This window comes from Lissotriton helveticus, chromosome 6 (assembly GCF_964261635.1).
Source record: "Lissotriton helveticus chromosome 6, aLisHel1.1, whole genome shotgun sequence".
NCBI lineage: Eukaryota > Metazoa > Chordata > Amphibia > Caudata > Salamandridae > Lissotriton > Lissotriton helveticus.
The window spans coordinates 893,292,165-893,317,332 of NC_136067.1; the positions used below are offsets into that span (position 1 = coordinate 893,292,165).

A 25,168-nucleotide genomic window follows, 5' to 3' on the forward strand; every position below is an offset into this window, starting at 1 on the left:
GTGCCCACTCATGCGCATTTGTGTTTGGTTTGTTGCGCATGCCCATTAGGAGCCCTAATGGGCGTGCTGCGGGCGAGAAGGTACCTGTGCCCCTGGTGCCAGGATTGGCCGAGAGGGGCTGTGAGTCACAGGCTGAGCCCCTCTCGACCAATCCTGGCGCCAGGGGCGCTGTGAGCCTGTGACGTGAGGGGAGCAGAGCCCAGAGGTGGTGCGGACCGGGACCGGCAGCAAGGTAAGAGTGTGTGTTTTTCTTTTATTTTAAAGTGCTTGGTGCGAGCGTGCGTGTATGCATGAATGTTTGGTGGAGAGTGTTGCGAATGGATGTGTTTGTGTGTATGCGTGTGTGAATACATTTCTTTGAGTGTTGTGTATGTGTGTGTGAGTGTGCCCCGTCTGCCCCAGTGGAACAGAGGGCAGAAAGGCAAAGAAGACGTTATATGCAATGGCGGGTTTTAGATGCAATGAACGCGTTATGGGGTTTCACTTTCCTGTCCTCTCATGTAGAGGGTCAGTAATAAGAGCCCGACACAAAAAGAAGTATTTTCCAATCACCGACACTACAGGCCAGATCAGCGCTGGATAATGTCACCATAATTCCAAGCTATTAGCTTAACAGAAAAGGCCCCTCAGTGCTCATTACTTGATGAGAGGGCCATCTTCCCTGCATCTCAGCAGCGCAATTAGTCTGACACCTGCATCTATTTGTGTGAAGGGAAAATACTGCCATTCTAGCCTACAGCACCCAGTAAGCCTACCAGGGAATATACGTCTCGCATTCCAATGTACAATTCACGTAGCGCTTCATGCCCCTGAGCTTGCAAAGCTCTCCAGTTTGTATCGGGCCCCTTGTTTATTTTATCACAGCAGTCGGTGCTGCAGTCATGGCGCTTCTCGGCGCTGTGAGTAGCAATGTTTCCAATTGCCTCAGGAGGGTGGCTGAATCTAGCCTATGGTCTTCAGGCTGCACACCGATCTCTGCCGCAGGGGCATTATCCCACTGAGATATAAGAGCACAGCCAGAGCCACTGGAGGACAGGCAAGGTCTTCCTGCAGTACCAGTCATACGGGGAAGCAACTTGTCTGTATATAGTGTTTGCTGTGAAAAGCCCGTAGGTTCGCAGCACCATAAAAATGCTACAACACACTAACAAAAGCATTCACCCTAATATGCCAATTCTCCTTGCATTTTGAATATACTAGTGTATTTGTTTTTTGAAAGAAGTAATTCTAATGGTTGAGAAAAGGTCAATGCAAGGAGAATTGGCATATTAGGGTGCATGCTTTTGTTTTTAAAAATGTATTACTACCAGGAAGGCCGGAAATATCATATTATGTAAATTATTTGTTTTTTCTTACAGTGTCTTTACTTAAGTTACCATGGCACTTGCCTGACGCCACGGCCCCCCTGGGTCATGGCAGAGGGAGTCACAGTGTCCATTTTCTCTTCGGGACAGCTGGACTGGATGGCAGTGTCTCCGGGAGGTCTATCCCTCCTCGCCGTTGGGAGTGGCTTCTTCTGGCTCCGGTCATTTCTTTCCAATGCTGTTGTAGTTGGCCGATTCCCTCGCTTGATCCTTTTCTGAGTTGTTCTCTGATGTGTCCTCCACTTTGTTTGTCTCTCCTCCTCTGTGTTCTGGGTCTTCCTTCTCCCGCCATGCTGGAGCGTTTCTATGGACTAGCCTGTCACGTGCTCCCACACTGCTGGACTGACACCCTCACCATATTCTAGGTACCTCATGAAGGCCATCTTGAAAATCCTGCTTGACCAGGACTCAAGATTACAGGCCCCTACTTGGAAAGGTGCACACCTTTGCCAACTAGAGACCCCCATTTCTAACAGTAACATCACTGTATCGGCTAGTATAAGGTTGCAGATTGTGGCATGAGAAGCAGGAACAAAATTAATTTAAGGCCACATTGCATAGGTCAATAAACAACAACATAACCTAACTTTTTGCAGCATTAGTGATGGAACAAGCATTGATATTTTGCACTATCGTTGAACAATACAGAGCACATATACTATATATTATACACAAAATGACAGTATGAACCCAGGGCACAAGGCGATGGTTGATGTCAATCCAAGGTGTGGACACTTAACTTAGGGTGGAGACAGAAGGATTTATTCGTTAAACTACCATAAAACACAAATATACTGTGTTTGCACGAGATGTCCGATGTGATTAAATGATAAGCTATGTTGGAGGTTCACAACTAATATGCAACAGGTAGAGACAGAGCTTAAGCTGTTTCCATATAGATAATGGGGCTTAAGGTAGGGTATATGATCTGGTCATTTAAATCTATATTTTATATTTCACATGTTATGCATTAGCCAATGTTTACACCCAGAATGACCTAGATGTAGCACAGAACTGTGGCCCTGATTCACAAAGAGCCTCAGCACTCAGAACGTAGGCCCTGCACTTATGATGAGATTTCAGCACTCATGGCAGGATCTCCACAACGGGGAAACCTCAGTGCGGAGATCTCACCATGGGGGGGGAGGGGGGGTTAGATCCCACTATGACTGAGGAGCCTCTGCCCCAAATAAACAGACTCTTTGGGAATCAGGGCCTATGACTTTAGAAAGGTGTCTGCTATAGCGTGGGTAAGTAAGTAAGTAGTAAGTAAGTAATAGCGTCGGGTTGCTAAGTGGCTTAAATAGTTGAACAGCTTGAGCAGTAAAATAAATGTACCACCTTAGATAGTGGTCAATGGATGTTTCGCATTGGGAACTTTAAAATAATGTGCTGCGTTTTGACTGGATATGTAGCAGTTTTTTTTTTTACATCTCCAAAGTTAACAACAGGACAGAACACATAGATATAATACGAAGCAAATTAACAACACAACAAAGACAAAATTCGGCACAACGCAATAAACGTTAAAAATAAATTCTATGGCAGGACCGGAGGCTCAGATTATGCTTTCTATTCTTCGCTGTTTTATTATACACAAAACTCACAGCAGCCCAGAAAGCACTTAGTCAAAAAATGAACTTAAACACCAGCTCATGAGACATCAGATAAACTACAATTTCCATGAGTCCATCAAACAATCCATAATGTAGTCCTTCCACTCTTTCCATGGAGGCTAGATATGCAGTCCCTCTTTACTGTTCTCCCTCTTTCTTCGCTGCTCACGCAGCCAGTTAAGTGTTCTTTTTGATTCTCCTTACTGTTGGGGGGATTTCTTGTATTTCTTGTATTTATTACTGATGTGTGGGGGTCGGGAGGGGCTCTGACTGTGCTTCTTGCTTTTCTTTCAGAGCCCCCTGAGTCGCTGGAACGTTCTCGTTCCTGACGCGACGTTTGTCCCCTACGCGAGTTGCGGTTGCTGTACAAGGCCGCTAGAGATTTACAGTCCTCAGGTCTGTCCATATTGTATTCTGACGCCCACCCTGTTGGGTAGTATTTGAAAAAAGGGGCTTTGGGTTCCCTATTGTCTTTGTGAATGGAGCAGGACGGGTTTTATGATGAGGAGCCCCACTCCTATTTGAATGATGACGAATTTTACAATGCTGTGGATAGCTCTATTTATCGCTGCGTCACGGAGGTGGTGGCTCCCATGGAGGAGCGCCTCTCCGCGCGCATTGTTGAGGAGTGCGCCAAATTGGGGCAAGCTCACGCGGGAGTGCCCGCAAACCTCCCGGGCCCTTCAGGCGAAGGCCCCCCTGCCCCGAAGAAACCTTGCAGTGAGGGGTTGCCGGAGGGAGGTCAGGGGGTGGACAGGGGCGCCTTTGAACGCCTACGGGATGCGTTCTTGGCTAAGGCGACCGCTGCCTCCCCTACCCCGACCTCGGCCCCCGATCTCTCGGTGGCTTCGGGTACAGCGCCTCCATCTCCGGGTGGGGACTCCCCTGATACTGACGACGATGAGGAGTCAGTCCGCTCTTGGCGGCCTTCGAGCTCCGCCACTGAATTGCCCAAGGACAGTTCGGGCATGCTGGACCCAGATGAGATTATTCATCCTCGATCCGCAGCCTGGGCGCCGGGTGACAAGGTGGCGAAGTTTGTGGCAAGCCGACTGCGTAAACCGTTGGAGAAGGAGGCCAGAGGGTGCCTACGGGGTGAATGTCCGAGGCCCACACTGGAGGGCAAGGTGGCCCTTACACCGGAGTTAGATGCAAAAATGGCCACCTTCCTCGCGAAATTTATGAAGGATCCTCGCAAAGGCATCGACCGCTCCTGGCGGTCATGCCAGGATAAACTATTGGACACGGTAGGCCCTATTACCAAGATCCTCGATATGGCAGAGGAGGCGAAAGTTACGGGGGCTGCAATTTCCCCAGACGTCCTCTCCAACTGGGCGCAGCGCGTAGTTATCTTCCTGGGTAACGCCAACTGCGCCCTGTCGACGGAGCGCCGAAGGTCCCTTTTAATCAAGTTAGACCCGAAATTGGGGGACTTATCCTCTTCGGAGGCGGGCGTTGTGGCCCAAGGCGGGCTTTTCGGGGAACCCTTCATAAAAGAGCTGGGGAAATTTGTGTCCACCTTTACCTCGCTGGACAAAGCCCAATCCAGCATAAAACGGGTCTTCCATCAACGTTTTTCCCAAGGGGCCGGTCGTGGAAGGGGCCGATCGACCGGCCGTGGCGGACATATTGCCGGCAATAGAGGGCAAGGCTCCGGGCGAGGTCAGTACTAAACCTCAGCCAACTTCACCAATTTTTATCCCACGAGAGGACAGCGATTTGGTGGTCGAGGATTCCGAAAGAACTCCGGCTCCAACAACTCAAACGGTGAGTGTCTTGTCTGTAATCCCTGCAGAACAGGTGCGCATTGGGGGTCGGTTAGCGGCTTTTTACGAGGAGTGGGTAGCGCTTACTGCGGACGCTTGGGTCTTGCAGACAGTGCAAGGTTTCCACATAGAGTTTTATGACCGGCCCGCTCAGGTAAGTGCACCGCGGCCTATGGCGTTTTCGGACGCCGATGCGCAGTTGATCGACGAAGAGGTCTCGGAGTTGCTTCGCAAGGGAGCCATTCGTCGATCAACTCGGCACCCCTCGGGTTTCCTAAGCAATGTTTTTCTGGTGGACAAGACCGACGGGGGGCGGCGACCGGTAATCAACCTCAAGGAGTTCAACGGGTGGTTGGTTTATCGGCACTTCAAAATGGAGGGAATTCACCTCCTCCGGGATGTCCTCCATCCACAAGACTGGATGGTACGCTTGGACCTCAAGGATGCTTACCTTGTGGTTCCCATTCATCCTCCTCACCGCCGTTTTCTTCAGTTTTTATGGAGGGATTGCGTGTTCGAGTTCACCGCCCTTCCATTCGGGCTTTCCTCAGCCCCCTGGTGCTTCACGAAGGTGTTGCACCCGGCGGTGGAGTACCTGCGAAGTCAGGGTATCCGGATGATTGTCTATTTGGATGACATCCTGTTGATGGCGCAGTGCCCAGTGCAGTTACGTTCTCAACTCCAGCAGACAGTCTGTCTTTTGCAGGGACTGGGCTTTATCATCAACGGCGACAAGTCGGTCTTGATACCGAGTCAGACGATGACCTTCTTGGGGTTTGTCATAGACTCCGTGGGAGCCACTCTCAGCTTGCCGTCCCGAAAGATTGCCAAGATTCGGCATCTCTTGCGGCAGACCATTGTGAAGGAGTGGACTTCCTTGCGGCAGATTGCCAGGGTGGTGGGGCTTCTCTCCTCTTCCATCCAGGCAATTTTCCCGGGCCCCCTTCACTACAGGGCGCTTCAGCGCCTCAAAGCACAACACCTCCGGAGGGGCATGTCATACGATCAGGTGGTTCCCTTATCGGACGAGGTAAAAGAGGAAATGGATGGTGGCTATCCCACATGGAGGCCTGGAACGGTCGGGCGATCTTCGGGACAGTTCCGGACCTGGTCATAGAATCCGACGCCAGCAGGTCGGGTTGGGGTGCTCGCTGCAGAGATTTTACCACAGGGGGCACCTGGTCGTCAGACGAACAGAAGTTGCACATCAATTGTTTGGAACTTCTGGCGGGGTCCTTCGCAGTACGCTGCTGGACCAGAGATTCAGTGAAATCATGTGTACTGTTGAAGATGGACAATGTCTCAGCAGTGCGGTACGTCAACCACCTGGGTGGTCCTCGGTCCCAGGCTCTGGCAGCTTTGGCGAAAGAGTTCTGGGACTATTGCCTTGCTCATCAGGTATCCGTAACGGCAGAGTATTTACCGGGGCAAGCCAATCAGGTAGCGGATTGGCATTCCAGGCATCTGCGGGACTCCAGCCAATGGATGGTGGATGTTCAGGTCTTCCATTGGCTGAACGGTCTGTGGGGTCCTTTCTCAGTGGACCTGTTCGCGTCCCGCTTGGATCATCAGCTCCCACGGTTTTTCAGTTGGAGACCGGATCCTCTGGCGGAGGCGACAGATGCTTTTCTCCAAGATTGGAGTCAGGAGAGGCCGTTTGCGTTCCCCCCTTTCTCGATGGTGATGCGGACGGCGACTCAGGTTCGCCGGCAGGCTGTAGAGTTGGTGATGGTGACCCCGCTCTGGAGGTCCCAAGTCTGGTTTCCAGTTCTTCTGGAACTTTCCTGGGATTCTCCAATCCTACTCCCCCGGTTTCCTCACCTGCTGCTCAATCCGGATCGGGAGCCACATCATCTCATCACTCACGGGTCTCTCCGCCTCATGGCATGGAGGCTTTCCGGCGACGCTGGTCGCTCCCGGGCCTTTCGAGGTCGGCTGAGGGACTTTTGTCCAAGGCCTGGGCAAACAGTACGGCGAAGCGCTACAGATCCGCTTGGACTAGGTGGATGCATTGGTGTCTTCGAAGGGACTTGGATCCCTTGGTCGCAGGAGTCGTTCCTATTCTGAATTTTCTAGCTGATTTGGCGACCAAAGGCCTAGCATACCGGACTATCAATGCGCTGCGTTCAGCGATTTCGGCGGGCCATCATCCGGTGGACGGGGCACTGGTGGGTGAGCACCCTTTTGTTTGTAGACTCTTGAGGGGCATTCGTCTTTCACTGCCTCCAGAGCCTCGGTACTCAGTCCTCTAGGATGTTAATGTGGTCCTTAATCTCTTTTTGTCCTGGCAACCTAATAAATATTTGTCTTTGAAAGAGCTTTCAGCTAAACTGGCCATGCTTTTGTGTTTGGTATCTTGCCGTAGAGTATCGGATGTCCGTGCCCTGGATGTCTCGGCGAGGGTGTTCTCCCCGGACGGGGTTACCTTTATGGTGGGGCGTCGTACGAAATCTGCGTCACGTACGATCTCGTACCCAGCTTTTGTGGATGTCCCCAAACTGTGCGTAGTGCAATGTCTGAAAGCCTATGAAGAGATGACTCTAGAACTTCGCCCGCCGGGCGAGAGACAATTGTTGATTGCCTTGCGAAAACCACACAAAGCAGTCTCCTCCCCCACTATTGCGAGGTGGGTGCGTTGGGTCATGCAGGAAGCAGGCATTGATACTAAGCGTTTTGGAGCTCATTCAGCCAGAGGAGCTATGGCTTCGAAGGCGTTCTCTGCAGGAGCTCGTCTAGAGGATTTACTGCGCGCCGCGGATTGGTCCTCGGATTCCACCTTTAAGAGGTTCTACTTTAAACCGGTGTTGGATATAGCCCAGTTGGTGGTGAGTAAGCTTTGAACTAGCATAATCTGAGCCTCCGGTCCTGCCATAGAATCGAAATTTGCCTAGCGGATGTAACGGTAAGTTTCAATTCTATTAAGGACACGGAGGCGAGGATTATCCCTCCCTGGACTTCTTCTTGGAGAAGAACCCACCCGTATGGTAGTAAGTAATTGGGTTTTGATCTGATTCTTGATCACTGTAGTTTTCTCATGCTTGATGATGTTGATAGCTTTGCTGCCGGTGTGTTTTTCCTTTACAACACTTATGCTATCGTGTTTTTTCGCCAGGCAATGATGGTTCCAAACAAGACCAGTGATGAGTGAGCGTAACCTGCGCGAAGAAAGAGGGAGAACAGTAAAGAGGGACTGCATATCTAGCCTCCATGGAAAGAGTGGAAGGACTACATTATGGATTGTTTGATGGACTCATGGAAATTGTAGTTTATCTGATGTCTCATGAGCTGGTGTTTAAGTTCATTTTTTGACTAAGTGCTTTCTGGGCTGCTGTGAGTTTTGTGTATAATAAAACAGCGAAGAATAGAAAGCATAATCCTCGCCTCCGTGTCCTTAATAGAATTGAAACTTACCGTTACATCCGCTAGGCAAATTTCGATTCAACACAACACAATCTAATAATACAATACAAAAAAAAATACAGAACAAACTGCAACCCATCACCCCAACACCACAATGCCAAATAACAAATTTGTGCAAAATATTTTAGTCACACGTTGCCAACTCCTTGAATCTGCTTTTATATGCAATGGTAAAAAGTGTGTGCTCCAGGCAATGGTTTATTTCACACCGGGGATATGAAACAGTGTTATTCAAAAGCATGTTGTGATCCAGCCCCTAGGGATTAGAGCCTTTCAATGAGTGCATGATCGTCTTGCAGTTTAAGGTTGAGTGTAGGTTAAAATAGAAACAATGAGCACCATCAAAGTAAATCATAATTAGGGCTCCAGGTTGTATGACATTTATTTTTTAGGCGTTTCCGTCCGTATTCATCCATATTTCTTTTTTGTTAATTTTATCTGTATTTATCCATATTTATTTTGGGTCTGTGAAAAAAGTAAGCTAAAACTACTGTATTTCCACATTATTTTAACCAATAAATGTGCACTCTTACTTGAATGCTTAACAGGAATTGAATAATATGAACATCCACAGAAGATGAATCAATACACTTCTATGAAAACATGCACGTTTTAATATCTATCTTGTTAATATATATTTCTATTTAAGCCTCATTACTAACATGTTTATTTCCAACATTTCTTACCTGTCAATCTGCACAGCTATTGGCCTGGCAGTCGTGACTGGAAGCATTTAGAATCACTCAAAACAGCCAAATTTCAGTTTTTACCCACATTTAAAAATAAATACAAACCGGAAACGAAATGTTTTTCTTTCTGTTTTTATCCGCAAAAATAAGTAAAAGTAAATAATAAATCTGAGACAATGTGGGTAAAAACTCAAAACTGTCATTTTTTTCATAATGTTTTTATAATTATTAAGTCAATGCTTTGAACAATTGACTTGATATATTGAACCTGTTGTCTTCTGGTGTTTTTTCCTAAAGAAGGCCTTAATACACCTATATTTATGACTATTTCAGGATCTTAAAACTGATGTGCTAAAAATATGTGACTTTCTGGGGCAACAGCTGGATGAAGAGGCCGTGAATACTGTTGTGGAACGTGCTACATTCAAGAGTATGACAGCTGATAAGGGGGCGAATTATAAATGGTTACCAGAAGAAGTTTTCCTACACAACCAAGGACGATTTCTTCGTAAAGGTATTGATCTAGTAAATTTGCTAATAGAGGAACACGTGTAGCATATAAATATAAATGGCTCTTTAATAATTCATCTCTAGAGGACCATTCTATTTTTGACAGGGATTTTTGCTTCGGTATAAACTTCAGTACAGATAGTTTGGACTTGTTAGTCATTGTTTGTAGAGTGCTATCTCTGCAAATTGTATTGCCTCTTGGCACTGAGAGTTTCCAGGGGTCTGTAGTAGTGGGAATTCCCTTGATATTGCCTCACAACCTTTTTCTAAGACCCTGTCCTTGCCTAACATTACGTCCTAAGTAAAGGATAAGTAGTCACATGGCCTATATCCAATATTTGTGTCTGTCTCCGAGAAATGTTTACTCTTGCTCTGTGCCCTGGTGTAGGTGTGTGTCCGTGTTCGTTTTTAGCAGTGGTTTGCATATCTGCCCTTTTGTCTTCGACATAAGGCTTGAAGGGTCAATGTCTACAATGCTTCACTGCCTTTGTAAACCAAGGTCCTTGTCCCATGTGTTTCTATAGCTTCTGTTAATGTATTTCATAATTACTGTGGTCAGAGAGCACAATATTAATTCCCAAACTTTTAAGGCATTGAATCTGATTTATATTTCATGGGATTCTGTAATCTCTATATAATGCAAGTCTCTAATGTATTTATATTTGCACACCCAGTCACTGATTATAATCATTAAGTAAAAGACGTCCGAATTCGACTGCTATAAGTTATTAGAGTCAGTTCTGATGTCACAATGCTTGCTGCCAGAACCAGCAGCCGAGGTGAAAGGCAGGTCAGGTCATGGAGCCCAATTGAAGCAGCTGTTTAAAGCAACGAAAAACAGAACGTTTGCTTTTCTTTTTTTCCCCCTCTATTTTTTAGCTTACAGTGACAAGCAGAGAGAAGACGTTTATTTTTGCACTCCTTAGATACTGATGGAAAAGCTAGAATTTTTCTGCATGTTTTTAACCATTCCAAGTTAGTGCAAAATTTGTTTGCAAACTGTCTTGTATTGAACTGTTTATAATATCTGTTCACCAAAATTAACGACCAGGTTTTTGATGTCTTTAATTTTGCCCTAGAGGTTTTGTTTTTAAGAGGTTTTATTTTTATTCTTCATGTTTGCAAACAATCTTTCTCTTTCACATGAACCAAGGTTTCAAGTTGTTTGTGGGAAACGTGATGTTGTGAACATGTATTAAATGGGATTAAGTACCCCCTGGTGTTCATGATAAAGATATTGCAAGTAAACTAGGAGTTCTATAACCCTATAAAAGAACTTAGCCTTCAACCTCGTTCTCCTATATATTTATGGAACTTCTCGGAGACTTGCAATAATCTTACAGTGTACTGCAGGGGGTACTTTATCCCTAACATATTTATTTTACGGCTTACCCACAGTTGTTGCACAGGGTTTCAGACATTTTTAGCATCATCCATTAATTAGATTCTTATCTGTCTTTTTTATCAGCACTAGGTATTTGTGAAATAGCATATTTTATTCAGAGTTTCATGTAATTTTGCAAAAATTATGCAAAATAACATGTATCTCACTAAATGTGGTTTGCATGCCGCACTTTTATTTTGCAGTTTTATATTGTTCTAACTAAGCCCAAAGGGTCATTGGAGCGCTTTACATGAGCACCAGATTTTATTACATATGTCAGATTATTATTTGTTTATTTTAAAAAGTCTTGGGAAATACTGACCAGAGACTCGTTTAAGTCGTAAATGTTTCTCAGCAAATCATTCCTACCCCAACCAGTCTCTCACAGGTGGAAATCATGCAAAATTAGGCAATGCAAAATGTCAAGAAATGTTTGCCCTTCACATAATGTAAGATCTGTGAATGTTGTTAACTTCAACTGCGAGTTAAAACGTTTACCTGTGACTAGTAAGCACAAGGAGCAAAGGAAAATCATTTGCCTGTATGAACCGAAAATAAATTGCTTAATCCGAATTTGTGAGAATAGAGAGAGCCTCTAAAGTCCAATTTTCACAGAGATAGGTCCCAAATAGTGTTTCCAAATTGTGCCCGGGCTATTTGAGACCTGTTTCTATTTTTGTAAACAGCTCAGACCCATATCGGCTAGTTTGACCTGCTGCTAGTGTTATCCCCTGTGTTTAAAAAAGCACTGTGCTGTCCAGCATAGGATTTCTACAGAAAGCATACCCTTCCATTACAAATTCCTATGTATAGACAAAAGAAAAAATAGCCAGATGAATTGCATGTTTTCGGTGCTCTGCAGCACACATGCACTGATAGCGTTCTGGGGGAATCAAAGCAGTTCCCTTTTTATCTGCTGCTTCCAGTAGGAGTTAAAAATTTGCAAACATTCGTGACAAGAATTTTCAATTCTATTAAGGACTAGGAGGCGAGGATTATTGCTAGTCTCATTTCTTTATTTAGAAATGCCCAGCAGCCATGTAAAACTACATTACCCCGAAACACTTGGGTCAAAACCATAGAGTCTGTACTATAAATAGCCATGTAGACAATCCCACTTCCTCTTTCTTTGGTCAGAAGGAATTCCAGGAGTGCAGAAAACAGTACATGAAAGTCAATGCAAAAAGCAAACCCAGTCCAGGGCAACGAAGGAAAGTTCAGCACAGCAACTGCCGAAGGGAGAAACAGGAAAAACCATCTTCAAAGAAGAAAACAGGAACATCCACGCCGCACCGTAGGGACGTCATTTGGGATCAGATCCTGAAAAAAGACACAAAGCCGTAATACACGTCCATAACATAAAGGAACATGTTTTAAGAAGGGTGGGTAGAGAAAACAAGTCAATGGTAACATTTGAACACAGAGTAATACTGGCACATTCATTATAAAGTACAATGTACAAACAATGGGTGGGATAATCCTCGCCTCCTAGTCCTTAATAGAATTGAAAGTTCTTGTCACGAATGTTTGCAAATTTTTAATTCTATGACAGGACAGGAGGCTCCAATTATTGCTTGTTCAAAGCTGGTCCACCACAACAGAAGCAACATTTGTAATAGGCTTAAAGTAAAATGTCTTGAAAACAGAATCCGTTGATCAGTCAGCAGCCTTCATAATGTCCCACAAGGTGACTCCCAAAGAGAAGGCTTTAGACGTCATGGCCCCACGGGCAGAATGAGCACCAAACACAGAAACATCAATGCCAGCCTCCCCCATAAGCCACCGTACCCAACGAGCCAAGGTGGCCGGGGTAACTGGGCGAAAGGGCTTCTGCAATGCAATCAATAATTGGCCATGCATATCAGAGCGAAGAAGAGAAGTACTTACCTCATAATCCTTAAGGCATTGAACCACACAAAGATTAGGACGAGCAGGAAAAGAAGGGTAAGAAATTACCTCAGTATTGGTCTTAGTGCGCCTGGAGAGACGAAATGTAACCCCTTCAGGAGTGAAGCTACGTCCAGCTAAGTCCAAAGCACGGACATCCGACATCCGTTTGCAGGAAAGCAAACACAACAACATAGTAAGTTTGGCCGAAAGTTGTTTCCGCGATAACAAAGAATTGATCGGCCAGGCTTCCAAGAAGCGTAAGACAACCGAGACGTCCCACAGAGAAACATATTTGGGACGTGGAGGAGTAGCCAGACGAATACCTTTGAGAACCTTAGCCACTAGAGGATGTTCACCAACGGGTTTTCCATCCACTGGAAGATGACCCGCAGAAATAGCGGAACGGAAATTGTTGACCGTGCGGTACGCCAAACCAGAAGAAGATAGAGAAGCCAAAAAATTGACCAGCAAAGAGACATCTGCTGATGTTGGATCAGCTTGCCGTTGAGCACACCAATCACTCCAACGTTTCCATGACCCTCTGTAACGTTTGTGAGTACCCGGAGCCCAGGCGTTGCTGAGAAATCTGGTAGCGTCCGCAGAAAGGTCTGAGACCGCCCAACGTTCCCCGAAATCCGCCACGCCAGGAGAAGGAGGGAGCCTGACTGAACCAGGGGATGCGGATTCTGAAGCGGATCTAACAGGAGATTCCACTTCTGAGGAAGAAGGAATGGCAATGCGCATGCCATCTCCAGGAGAACTGGGAACCACGGCTGAGCCCTCCACAGAGGAGCAATCAGAATCAACTCCGCCCGAAAACGTGTCGCATAAGCCAGAACCCTGGGGATCATCATGAATGGGGGAAACGCATAACAAAGGGACGTCGGCCACGGTTGAAGGAAAGCATTCGTGGCAAGAGCCTCCGGATCCGGTCTCCAACTGAAGAATTGGAGAAGTTGGGTGTTGAGACGGGATGCAAAGAGATCGATCAGACAAGGGCCCCAAGTCCGAAGAAGCTGGCGGAACACACGAGGATGGAGCCTCCAGTCGCTGAAGTCCTTCAGATACCTGGAGTTCCAATCCGCCACAAGATTGCGACAACCCGGAAGGTACTTCGCAATAACTGTGATCTTGCGCTGAAGACAATAATGCCAAAACTCCTTGGCAATCTCCGCCAACAATCTCGACAGAGTCCCTCCCAGTTTGTTGATGTAACGTACTGCTGATACATTTTCCATCCGGAGAAGAATGCAGAAGTGGGACTGAAGAGGCGACAGGCGCTTGATCGCGAATGACCCCGCTAGCAACTCCAAACAGTTTATGTGGAGCGAAAGTTCCTGGGGAGACCATCGACCCCCCGTCGAGATTGGACCGCAGCGGGCTCCCCAGCCCCAACGACTGGCATCCGTCTCGATCACAATTTCCGGAGAGAAGCCGAAAAGAGCCTGACCGTTCCAGGCTTCCATATGATCCAGCCACCATTGCATTTCCGATTTCGCCTCCTCCGAAAGAGAAATCTGATCGGAATAACGGAGGCCCCGTTGAAGATGCTGAATCTTGAGACGCTGCAACGCACGGTAGTGCAGCGGAGCCGGGAAGATCGCTTGCAGGGAAGACGCTAAGAGACCGACAACTCGTGCTAACGATCTCAATGACACCGTCTGACTCGAAATAACGGAAGTCAATTCCCGTTTGATGTAACGAATCTTCTGTTGGGGTAACAGAAGCTGACAAGTGAGGGAGTTGACCCTGAACCCCAAGAAATCTATCACTTGAGTAGGACGTAGCACAGACTTGGGAACATTCACTAGAAAACTGAGGGACTGGAGAAGGTCGACAGTCCACTCCAGATGGGACATTAGCTTGACAGGACAGTCCGCCAGAAGGAGGATGTCGTCCAAATAGATGATCAAGCGAACCCTGCGAGAGCGGAGAGACTCCACAACCGGACGTAACAGTTTCGTGAAGCACCAAGGTGCTGACGAAAGGCCGAAGGGTAGGACCTGATACTGATACCAAGTCCCCAGCCACTGGAATTGCAGAAAGCTGCGATGGGGACTGAAGATCGGAACAGAGAGGTAAGCGTCTTTGAGGTCCAGAGGAACCATCCAATCCCGTTCTCGCAGGAGATCCCTCAACAGATGGATGCCCTCCATCTTGAAGTGGCGGTAAACCACTCCCGCCTTGAACTCCTTCAGGTTGAGAACTAACCTCAATCCCCCTCCCTTCTTCTCCACCAGGTAGACCGAGCTGGCAAAACCCTGAGGGTGGCGTACGGTCGGCACAATTGCCCCTTTCAACTCCAGAGACTTGAGTTCCTCTGTGATGAACTCTTGATTTTGCTTTGAGAAATGAAGGAGAAAAGGAGGATGGGACTGACGCAAGGGATGATAGAACTCGATTTTGTATCCCTGAACCGTTTCCAGCACCCATGCATCGCTGGAGATTGAGCGCCAATTGTGGAGAAAAAGGCGAATCCTGCCCCCCAGAACAACACTGCAAGCAGGAAGAAGTCTCACCTGAAGTGGCGGAATCCTGATATCCGCCGGAAGCACCACCGGAACGTCCCTTCTTATATTGACCACGTCCTTTTCTGGATGGGTAGAAATTTGAGCGCTGGGCGTAGCCCGAATATTGTTGGCCTCCCCTATGGGACTGGAACCCACGCTGCGTGGGTGGTTGTTGACCACGGCCGGACGAGCGTCCCCTGTTTCGTCCGGCCCTGCTGAAAACCGGATGCATGGCCCGCTTCAAAGATGCCTGGGCTTTGTCAATGCTGCTAAAAGTACTGACAAAATGAGTGAGCTCCTTCAGAAAGGGTTGCCCGAAAAGGAGGCCTTGAGCCGCAGCCCCTGCCTCGAAAGCCGAAAGTTCTGCCAATTTTGGGTCCAACTTGAGGAGAATGGACCGTCGACGCTCACTAGAGAGCGCGCAGTTGGCGTTACCCAGCTGACAAATCACCCGCTGCGCCCATTCGATCAACTCATCAGGGTCAACTGTGGATGAGGATTCCTTGGCCATGAATCCTAAATCTAAGATCTTAGTAAGAGGCCCCAGGAGATCCAAGACCTTGTCCTGACAAGCCCGCCAGGACCGATCCAAACCCTTCTTTTGGGTCCTTTGAAAACTTCCTCAAATAGGTCAGCATGGAAGGATCGACCTCAGGCGTGTCCGCTAGGTTACCCGCCAAATCAGGCCGAGGACATTCTGAGCGGAGACACGCACGAACGTCATTAGCAAATGGTTGACGGATATTTTGCTGAACATACTCCGCCACAGCCGGGGAAGGAAGCCACGCAGTGGAATGAGGATGCACAATGTCTGCAGGCTCAAAGGTCAAAACAGGCGGATGACTGGGCGCATCCACAAAATGTTCTTTACATTTCTTCTTTTTTGGTGGCGGAGGAAGAACTTCAGAGGATGACGAGGAGTTCTGGTCATCACTGTCCGCCTCAACTGGAAGAGCCTTAGACTTGGAAGAGGATAAGGACTGCGCCAATCTGCGAAAATCTGAAGAATGCGGATTACCAGGAAAGGAAGCTGACTTTTTCGACGAAGGCACCCAACCTTGTTGCCGAGCATATTGAGTCAAATGGCGCTTAAGGGGCGTGATAGCGCGTACAAGCGCCTTATTCATCGAATGCTGGACCCCTTTGTCAAGGGCCTCAACCAGGTCCTGCTCAAGGAACTCCGGCTCTTCCTCTTCATAGTCACCATCATCCTCATAATAATAGGTATCACTCATGGTACACAGGTAGTGTAAAGTCAAAGAGCCCACAAGGTGACTAAAATTATGGTATGCCAATGGCAGATTCTGAGGGAGTGAAAAAACCTCACAGCAAGCAAGATAAGCAGAAAAAACTGCACCAAAAATCGTTAGAGGATGGAAGGAGGACTTGCTGTCGATAAAATGCTCACTCTCGGCAAAGCCTATGCAAATTAGTCAACCGGGACTCTGTCTGAAGCACCGGTGTCAAGGGAACAGCTGGGAGGCCGTGGGCGTGTGCGTCTTGTCGACGAACTGTCAGAGCCGGCGCCGCTCTGGAAACAGGATTCCAGACGCGTGAAGAATGTCAACCGCGCATGCACGGTGAACCGGCAAGCCTCCCAACACGGCAGCAACTCGCATCAGACGCGCGCGAGGCTGCCCGTCCCCAAAGCTCCACTCCACAAGAATACGGGACACAGGCGACACGCGCCCAGACCCTGGGAGGTGACACACGTTCCCTGCCGCAACGCCCAACGAGCACAGAGACGTGACGAAAAGGCGAAAACAGCGCGATAGAAGCGCACCACAAAGCGGCAGACAGCGCGAGCAAAGCGCTAACAACAACAACGTTCAATACAATATGTAAGTAAAGTATATAGAATGAGAGCACTTAACTGGCTGCAGAGCAGCAAAGAAAAAGGAAGTGGGATTGTCTACATGGCTATTTATAGTACAGACTCTATGGTTTTGACCCAAGTGTTTCTGGGTAATGTAGTTTTACATGGCTGCTGGGCATTTCTAAATAAAGAAATGAGACTAGCAATAATCGGAGCCTCCTGTCCTGTCATAGAATTAGATTTTGGAACATAGTTTGGTCCAACAATCTTAATAAATAGGACCTTGTGTCAAAAGCTATGAGTGTTTGTAGGGATCCTCCCCCAGAAATGCCAACTTGATGCAATTTGGAACAACGTTCATTTGGCGCTATGAAAAGGACACCTTCCAATGGAAAGCACCTGTTGTATTAGAAAGTAAATCCCTGATGCTACTTTACACTGTGCTAGCACTGGTTGGTATTGCATCTCCAACACTGCCTAGATCACTAATTTGGTGGTGCAAACAAAGCAGTGTAGTTTTCAAACTAAAATGAGCAGGTGACAAACGACAAATTATCTTAATGGCAAAAATGTTTTTACAGGGGTATACAACATCTGTGAAGTTATTTTTGGCCACTTTGAAAACAAAATGCAAAAGTTGGATTTTTTTTATTGGACATAAAGCCCTGCAAAAAATGTGTTTGCTTAAGAAAAAATGTCTCACTCGTAAATATTCCTCCCGGAAAAGATTCTGCACAGAAAATACACCTCAAAACTTTTTTGTCATGACACATTGCCTGTAGGTAAAGTTGTTCAGGTTTGCAAAGCTTTAATGCACTAACTACTGATTCCGCACTCTACTTAAGAGTCAGAGAGGAGCTTCATTTCTGAAGCCAGAGCCTTGGCCCCATGATCGGAAACCTCTGACCTCAGTGTCTGGTTACAGTGATGTCACCCTGCCGTATTTGGGGCAGGTGCCAGTTGCTAGCAATGCTTACTTTGTGCCGGTGCCTTCCTGTGCTTAGCACCGGCACTTATTTCTCGGGGCCGGGTCTACGTCAGAAAATAATTCAAATTGAATGCCTCTTTGATACATGCATTGTTAAGAGGCACATTCCGCCTCCCTGGGGAGGGACTGCCCAAGACCGAGAGCATACAGCGGAGCAGTGCCTGCCCATGATCCTAAGGGTAATAACAATCGTTCTTCTCCCCGGCTGTAAGGCTGTAATCACGTCCCTCCTGCCATAAAAAAACAATGCAGCGCAGCCTCCAGGGCAGATTGTGGGGGCACCTTCCTCCTACGCTCTAACTTCCGCCGCCTCTCTGCTTACGCTTCCTGCCCCTGCCATGGTCCTGACCAGAGGGCACTCGAATAGCAGCAAAAGGCGGGCATTTTCTTTATCAGCTGTTCTTTATTTCCTCTCCCAAGCTCAATTCAAGAAATATCCACAGTCTGTCATCATAGGACGGCCCCGCCCAGGACTCACAGGAGTCAGGAGGTGGTCGCGTGAACGTGCCCAGCACGACCGGTAGTGAAGCGTGAACCCGAACAAATCTTTGGAGCAGCTGCCCTGAGGAAGGTGCCGTCCAATCAGTGCACACCATCCCAGTGCCGAGGAAAGAACGCAGGTGAGCTAAGGCATTAATAATAATTTTTTAAAACGACGGATGAGTCACTGTAATCTGCTCCCTTTCAGTAAGAACTGCAGCGCAACCACGCGGCCGTTCACACTCAGTGCAGAGGTCACGTCACCTGCACACCCTCTGCTCAAGTCTTATGCATTATTTAATGAATGCACCTTGTCGCCTTGCTCTGGTAGCTCCGGTCAGCAAGCAGGTAATGTTTCCGTTCCAGGTCCAGAGAGAGCACTCAATGGCCGCCAAAGGTGCTCCCTTTGTGCAGCCTGCCCTTCCTGACTACTTCTGCATTACCTCCTCGTCCTGTCTTCCTCGCCACAGTAATAACATATGAGCCTCCGGCTCCACACAGAACTCCAAGTAAAATAAAAGAGCAGCGCTCTAGTCTCCCCTCCCTCCTCCAATATGGCCCCAGAGGCTTCATCCAATCCTATAAAAGGATACAGAACAACCAGCCCAGCCTGTTCTTTTTTTCTGCACTTCTCCGAGTGCTGTGTTTTTCCCTGCTGGTCAGGTGAGTGGGGCTGGGTTCCTGCTTTAGCAGTTCCCTGTGTCCTGTGGTATCTAGTTGGGGGATGTTAGTTTTGATTTGTGTGCTGACTTCTGTGCATTTTTTATTGGTCATTACATGCTTCGTTTTTTTAATGTTTTGTCTCCCCCTTCTATTGCCTATGCTGCCTCGTGTCCTGCTTCAGCGGACTTGAAGGGTTTTGTGTTCACGGCTGGTTTGTTTTTCGGGACGCCTTGTGTCCTGTTTGCCGTTTTCTTCCTTTCCCGACCGCGCGTCCTGCTGAGCGGACGTTGTGCGGCCGGGTGCGGGATCTCTTGGAGCCGGAGGCTTCTTTATGTTTTCCCTTACCTTCTGCCACGCACCGGCGTGGTTTCCTGCCTCTTCGTGTGTCTGCATGGCTGGAGACGCCTTCGCGGGTTGACGCGCTGCGGTCTGTGCCTCATTTTTTTTTTCTCTCTCACATTTGGGTGCGCGCGGATCTTCCGGCTGCATTTCTAGCCTTCGGCTGGGTTCGAGGTGGGATTGGTTTGGTTGCTTAGCAACCTCGGGTCCTATTTTAACGGGCTGTTCAGTGGTTTGCCTGTTTTTGTGTTTTCTTTCACTTACATGGCTGGCTGTCATGGAGTCATCTGGTCTTGGGGCTCCTGATTCTTTGGACGTGGCTTCCAGTTCTGGGGTGCAAGTTCCTTCCATGGAGGTTTTGCAGCAGATGATAAATTCTGCTGTTTCTGCTGCTTTGCAGGGTCATGTCCCTGTCCCTCCTCCTAAAAAGGCGAGGGTTGATGGCGCTGCTGCTGATGCTGATTCGGAGAATGAGGAGGAGGTTGATGTCAGGGGTCGCTTTGTGCAAGGTGCCGACCTGAAGGAGGTGCTGGGTCACATTCGCGAAAACTTGGTGTTCCCTGCTTCTGTGGTGCCTCTGGAGGACGATCTGTTTTCGCAATATCGTCGTCCTGAGCCTGATTCTTTGCCTCTCCATTCCTCTGTCTTGAAGGTCCTGGAGAATGAATGGAAGGATGTGGACAAAGGTTCCTTTCCTCGTTTCTTGAGTAAGAGGTACCCTCTTCAGGATTTTGCGGTGAAATACCCTGCCTCCGTGAAGGTTGACTCTTTGTTGGCGAGCATGTCTTCACATGGGTCCGTTGTATCGGAGGACTCTTCTCCTGCTAACCCGGTTGACCGCAAGGTGGATGGTGCTGTGAAGCGCACTTTTGCGGCTGCAAATTTTTCTATCAGGGCTGCGGCCTATTCCTCTTACACTATCCAGTCCTTGCTCAAGGATTTTCAGTCTCTGTCGGAGTTGTTGGACCAGGGGGAGGATGTTTCTTCTACCCTGGCGATGATGGAGCAGCAGGTTCGTCTGCTGTCGGATGTCTCCTTTGATTCGCTGGGGGCTGCTGCTTCTGCGGCCGGATCCTCTGTGGCTGCGAGGCGTCAATTGTGGCTCCGTTCCTGGAAGGCTGATGCTGCACAGAAAAACTTGCTTATGAAAATCCCTTTTTCTGGGGTTAAACTTTTTGGTTCGTCTCTTGACGACATGGTGAAGAAGACGGCGGAGGACCGTAAACTGCTTGCTCCTGACCGTCCTGGCAGATTCCGTGCCTTTGGTTCTCAGCGGACTTTTGGTACCTCGAAGAGGGGTCGGGCGGGTCAGCCCTTTCGTGGACGGGGGCGTGGCCGGGGTGCTCCCTCCTTTGATAAGTCCCGGTTCTCCGGCGCTTCTGCCTCCTCCGCTCCTGCTTCCAAATCCTGACTGGGTCGCTCCTGGTGTGGGTCCGGTTGGGGGTCGACTCACTTGCTTCCTGGACTCTTGGCGAGAGACTGTGTCGGACCAATGGGTGCTTCAGGTGATCTCGGAGGGTTTGCGCATTGGATTTGCCCGGACACCCCCAGACTGTTTCCGGGCCACTCCTTGTCCCAGAGATCCTGTGAAACGGTTGGCGCTTTTGGACGGCATTGCTTCCCTGGTGGTCAAGAAGGCGATCGTTCCTGTGCCCATCGATCAGTTGGGAAGAGGGGTGTATTCGATACTTTTCCTGGTGTCCAAGCGCACAGGGGATCTTCGCCCTGTGATGGACCTGAAGTGGGTGAATACTTTCATCCCTCACCAACGGTTCAAGATGGTTTCCCTTCCTTTGATCCTTCCTCTGAAATCTCAGGGGGATTTCCTTGCATCGATAGACCTGAGGGATGCTTACCTACATGTTCCTCTTCATCCAGACTTTCAGAAGTTTTTCCGGTTTTGTGTGCTGGGTCGTCATTACCAATTCCAGGTATTGCCTTTTGGGCTCTGCTCTGCTCCCCGGATCTTTACTAAGATTCTGGCTCCTCTTATTGGACATTTGCATGGGGAGGGAGTTAGTATTTTTCCTTATCTGGACGACATTTTAATTTCTGCTTCTTCTCTTCCTAAGGCGGAGTTGCATGTCCAGAAGGTGTGCCATGTCCTGGCGCATCATGGGTTCCTCGTGAATGTGCCGAAGTCCTCCCTGGTTCCTGCTCAAGAATTGACTTTCATTGGGGCTCTGTTCAAGACTCAATTGGGGATGGTGTTCCTGCCCCCTCCCCGTGTTTTGTCCCTGATGTCTGCTGTTCGTTCCCTGTTGGTGGGGTTTTCTCATCCTGTGAGCCTGTGGTTGCGAGTTCAGGGTCTGATGTCGGCTTCATTGTTGACGGTGCCGTGGGCTCGCCTCCATATGTACCCGGTGGTGTCCCACATTTTGTCGCATTGGGACCCCTGTTCCCTCGATATGGATGTTCTGGTTTCTATGTCGGAGGAGGTTCGGGTGGTCCTGAGTTGGTGGTTGGACGTGGGTCATCTGTCCAAGGGCCGCCCCTTTCTGATTGTTCCCACCCGCGTGGTCACTACCGATGCCAGCCTGCTGGGATGGGGTGCTACTCTGGGGGTTTCGGCAACTCAAGGGATTTGGCCTCAGTCGGTATTGTCATGTTCCTCCAACTACAAGGAACTGAAGGCCGTCCTTCTGGGTCTGTTGGACTTCTCAGATCTTGTTCGGGGTCACCACGTGCAGATCCGGACGGACAATCAGGTTGTGATGTCTTATGTGAACCATCAAGGGGGGTGCAGGGTTCGCTCCCTCAGTTGCCTGGCTCGTCGGATTGGTTCTTGGGCGGAGGTGCATCTGGAGTCCCTGTCTGCCATCTACCTGCCTGGTGCGGAGAGCACTGTGGCGGATTGTCTGAGCCGGGTGTTTCCTTCTATGGGGTCCTTGTCTCTCACGAGGTGGATGTTCAGGAGGTTGCAGGTGATGTTTGGTTGTCCGATTGTGGACCTGTTTGCCTCCCAGGACAATGCCCAGACCCGTTGTTTTTGCACAATTATGCCTTGCCGGGATGCCTGGAGGGTGGACGCCCTTTCATTCCCTTGGCCGGAGGGTCTGCTGTATGCATTTCCCCCTGTTCCCCTACTTCCGGCTGTGTTACAGAAGATCAAGAGGGAGGGGTCGTTGGTGCTTCTGATTGCTCCTTGTTGGAAACGTCGCCCTTGGTTTCCCCTTCTGAGGGAATTGGCTGTGTCTCCGGGGTGGCCCTTGCCGTTCGTACCGTATCCTCTGATGGGTCCTCTTCTTCCTCTGCCTGTGTTCCGTTCCCTGGGTCTGCAGGCCTGGCTCTTGAGCGGGAGTCTCTGATGCGTGAGGGTTGTTCGGTGGCTGTGGCTGGTGTCATTCAGCAGTCCCGGAGGCCTTCTACGCTTAAGTCTTACGCCAAGCATTGGGATCATTTTGCTTCTTGGTGTGTTGGTCATGGGCTGTCGTTGGATTCTTTGGATCCGGCTCGCATTCTGGACTTTCTGAACGATGGGTTTGTGTTGGGATTGGCCATTTCGACCCTTCGGGCTCAGTGGGCCGCCATTCGGGCGTTTCATGTCCTACCTTTGGTTTCCCTTTCTCCGTTGGTTGCTCGGCTTTTTAAGTCTCTTTCTTTCCAGCGCCCCCGTCCTATCATGTGTCCACCTCATTGGGACCTTCCTTTGGTTTTGCGTTCCTTGCAGTTGGCTCCTTTCGAGCCTTTAGAGTCTGTGGACTTGAAGTTTTTGACTCTCAAGGTGGTGTTTCTGGTGGCAATTGCCTTTGCCAGGCGTATGGGTGAGTTGGGTGCTTTCCTTCGTTCTGCCCCGTTTTTGTTGGTTTTGGCGGACCGTGTGGTCTTGCGCCCTCATCCCACTTTTGTTCCTAAGGTGGATTCTTTTTTTCACCTGTCTGCTGAGGTGGTTCTTCCGGTTCTTTGTCCTGATCCTTCCTCGGCTGAGGAGTCCCTTTTGCACCTCTTGGATGTTCGTCGTGCCTTGCTGATTTACTTGTCTTGCACTTCTTCCTTTTGTAAGGTTGACTACTTGTTTGTAAATTATGGTTTGTCGCGTCAGGGTCTGAAGCCCTCCCTGTCCACGATCAGTCGGTGGATTAAGGAGGCCATTCTTTTGGCTTATGCTTCGGTCTCTGTGGTTCCATCGCTTCCTGTTCAGGGTCGTTCCACCAGGTCTGTTGCTGTATCCTGGGCTTCTTTCAAAGGGGTGTCTATGGAGGATGTTTGCAGGGCTGCTACGTGGTCTTCTCCGCATACCTTCATGTCCCATTCCGGGATTGGGGGTGGGGGTTCTGTTTCGTTTGCATCTTCTGTTTTATCTGCTGGGGTACCTTAAGAGGTTGTCCATTTTTGGGTTGTTGTGCCTCTATTTATTAAAATATGTTTTTCGCTGCACTGATGGTGTGGTCTGTTTTCCTTACATGAAGCTGATTGCTTTGGTATCGGCTCATATGTTATTACTGTGGCGAGGAAGACAGGACGAGGAGGTAATGGCCCGGTTACTTACCGGTAATCTTCATTACTCCGAGTCCATGTCTTCCTCGCCACAGTATAGTTTCCCTTCCCTCCCGGCCCTGGTGGTGGCTTCATGTCTGCGGCTTGGTTTTTTCAGGCTGGGCTGGTTGTTCTGTATCCTTTTATAGGATTGGATGACGCCTCTGGGGCCATATTGGAGGAGGGAGGGGAGACTAGAGCGCTGCTCTTTTATTTTACTTGGAGTTCTGTGTGGAGCCGGAGGCTCATATGTTATTACTGTGGCGAGGAAGACATGGACTCGGAGTAATGAAGATTACCGGTAAGTAACCGGGGCATTACTCCTGCTCAGATAAGTATGGATGAGTGAAAGGAGAATGCAGGGCCTGTGTCGAGGGTAGATGCTGTCTACCTACTATTTTTAGGAGGGTAGACGCGGTCTACACTGCCAAGAGGTTGGGACCCAAAGAAATGTGCTGAACTGGTCCTGTTGTCATTTTCCGGACACTTTCAGCAGCGCCTGCACGTTCTGCTTTTGTCCTCAGCAACAAGGTGCAGGGGGGAGAGGGTTTTTCAGATTACAGCTTCCCCCATAACAAAAGCGTAAGTTAAGGGGGCATCAGGTCTCTTTTTCCTGGAGTAAACCGGCTGGGTCACATTTTAAACCTTCCAGGTATTCAACAATGAAATGCTTTTGACTGTTCGGTCCCAGTTTATATGAGATTCGCGTACACTGTAAGAATGTCAGATGTGTTGGTCGCCCCAGTATTTACACAAATAACAATTTAAATACCACTATTTTGTTTTATTTCTTTAAAGTGCTTTAGCAATACTCATTCCTCTGCAGGTTGTCAGAGTGCTTTACATCACAGGTACATTGACAATAAGTCAGGTGTGTACATCAAGATGAAAAATGTGTTACATAAGACAGGGAGGGTTATGAGGGGTAGGAGCCACATGCCCTGGCATCAGCGCTATAATTAAGGCATACTGACTGGCCTACTGACATTCTGCACGCACAAGTGGTCTCTTCTTTCAGCAACACCCTTTTCAAGGTAATGTTTCCTACTTTATTTTATTTATGTAGAGAGTAGTTTCACTGTCTTTGTGTAATCTCTTCCAAATCCTCTCCCCTGAAGCTACATGATTATCTCATGGACACATTTCTAAATGTTTCTTATTGCTCTGCACACTTTTGTTTACACAAGCAGTTTATTCATATTTATTTCCGAACAACAATATTGCTTGCACAAACTACCGAAACGTACAGTCTAACAT

General features: G+C 48.4%; 1 protein-coding gene across 1 annotated transcript in view; it reads left to right on the plus strand.

Annotated features, from left to right (window-relative positions):
* Positions 1-25,168, plus strand: part of LOC144761580 (amine sulfotransferase-like) — a 290,526-nt gene that overhangs the window by 201,296 nt on the left and 64,062 nt on the right. Inside the window, exon 6 of the mRNA XM_078646879.1 lies at positions 9,189-9,369. Within this exon, the coding sequence (XP_078503005.1) occupies positions 9,189-9,369 (181 nt within the window). The remainder of the gene's footprint in view (positions 1-9,188; positions 9,370-25,168) is intronic.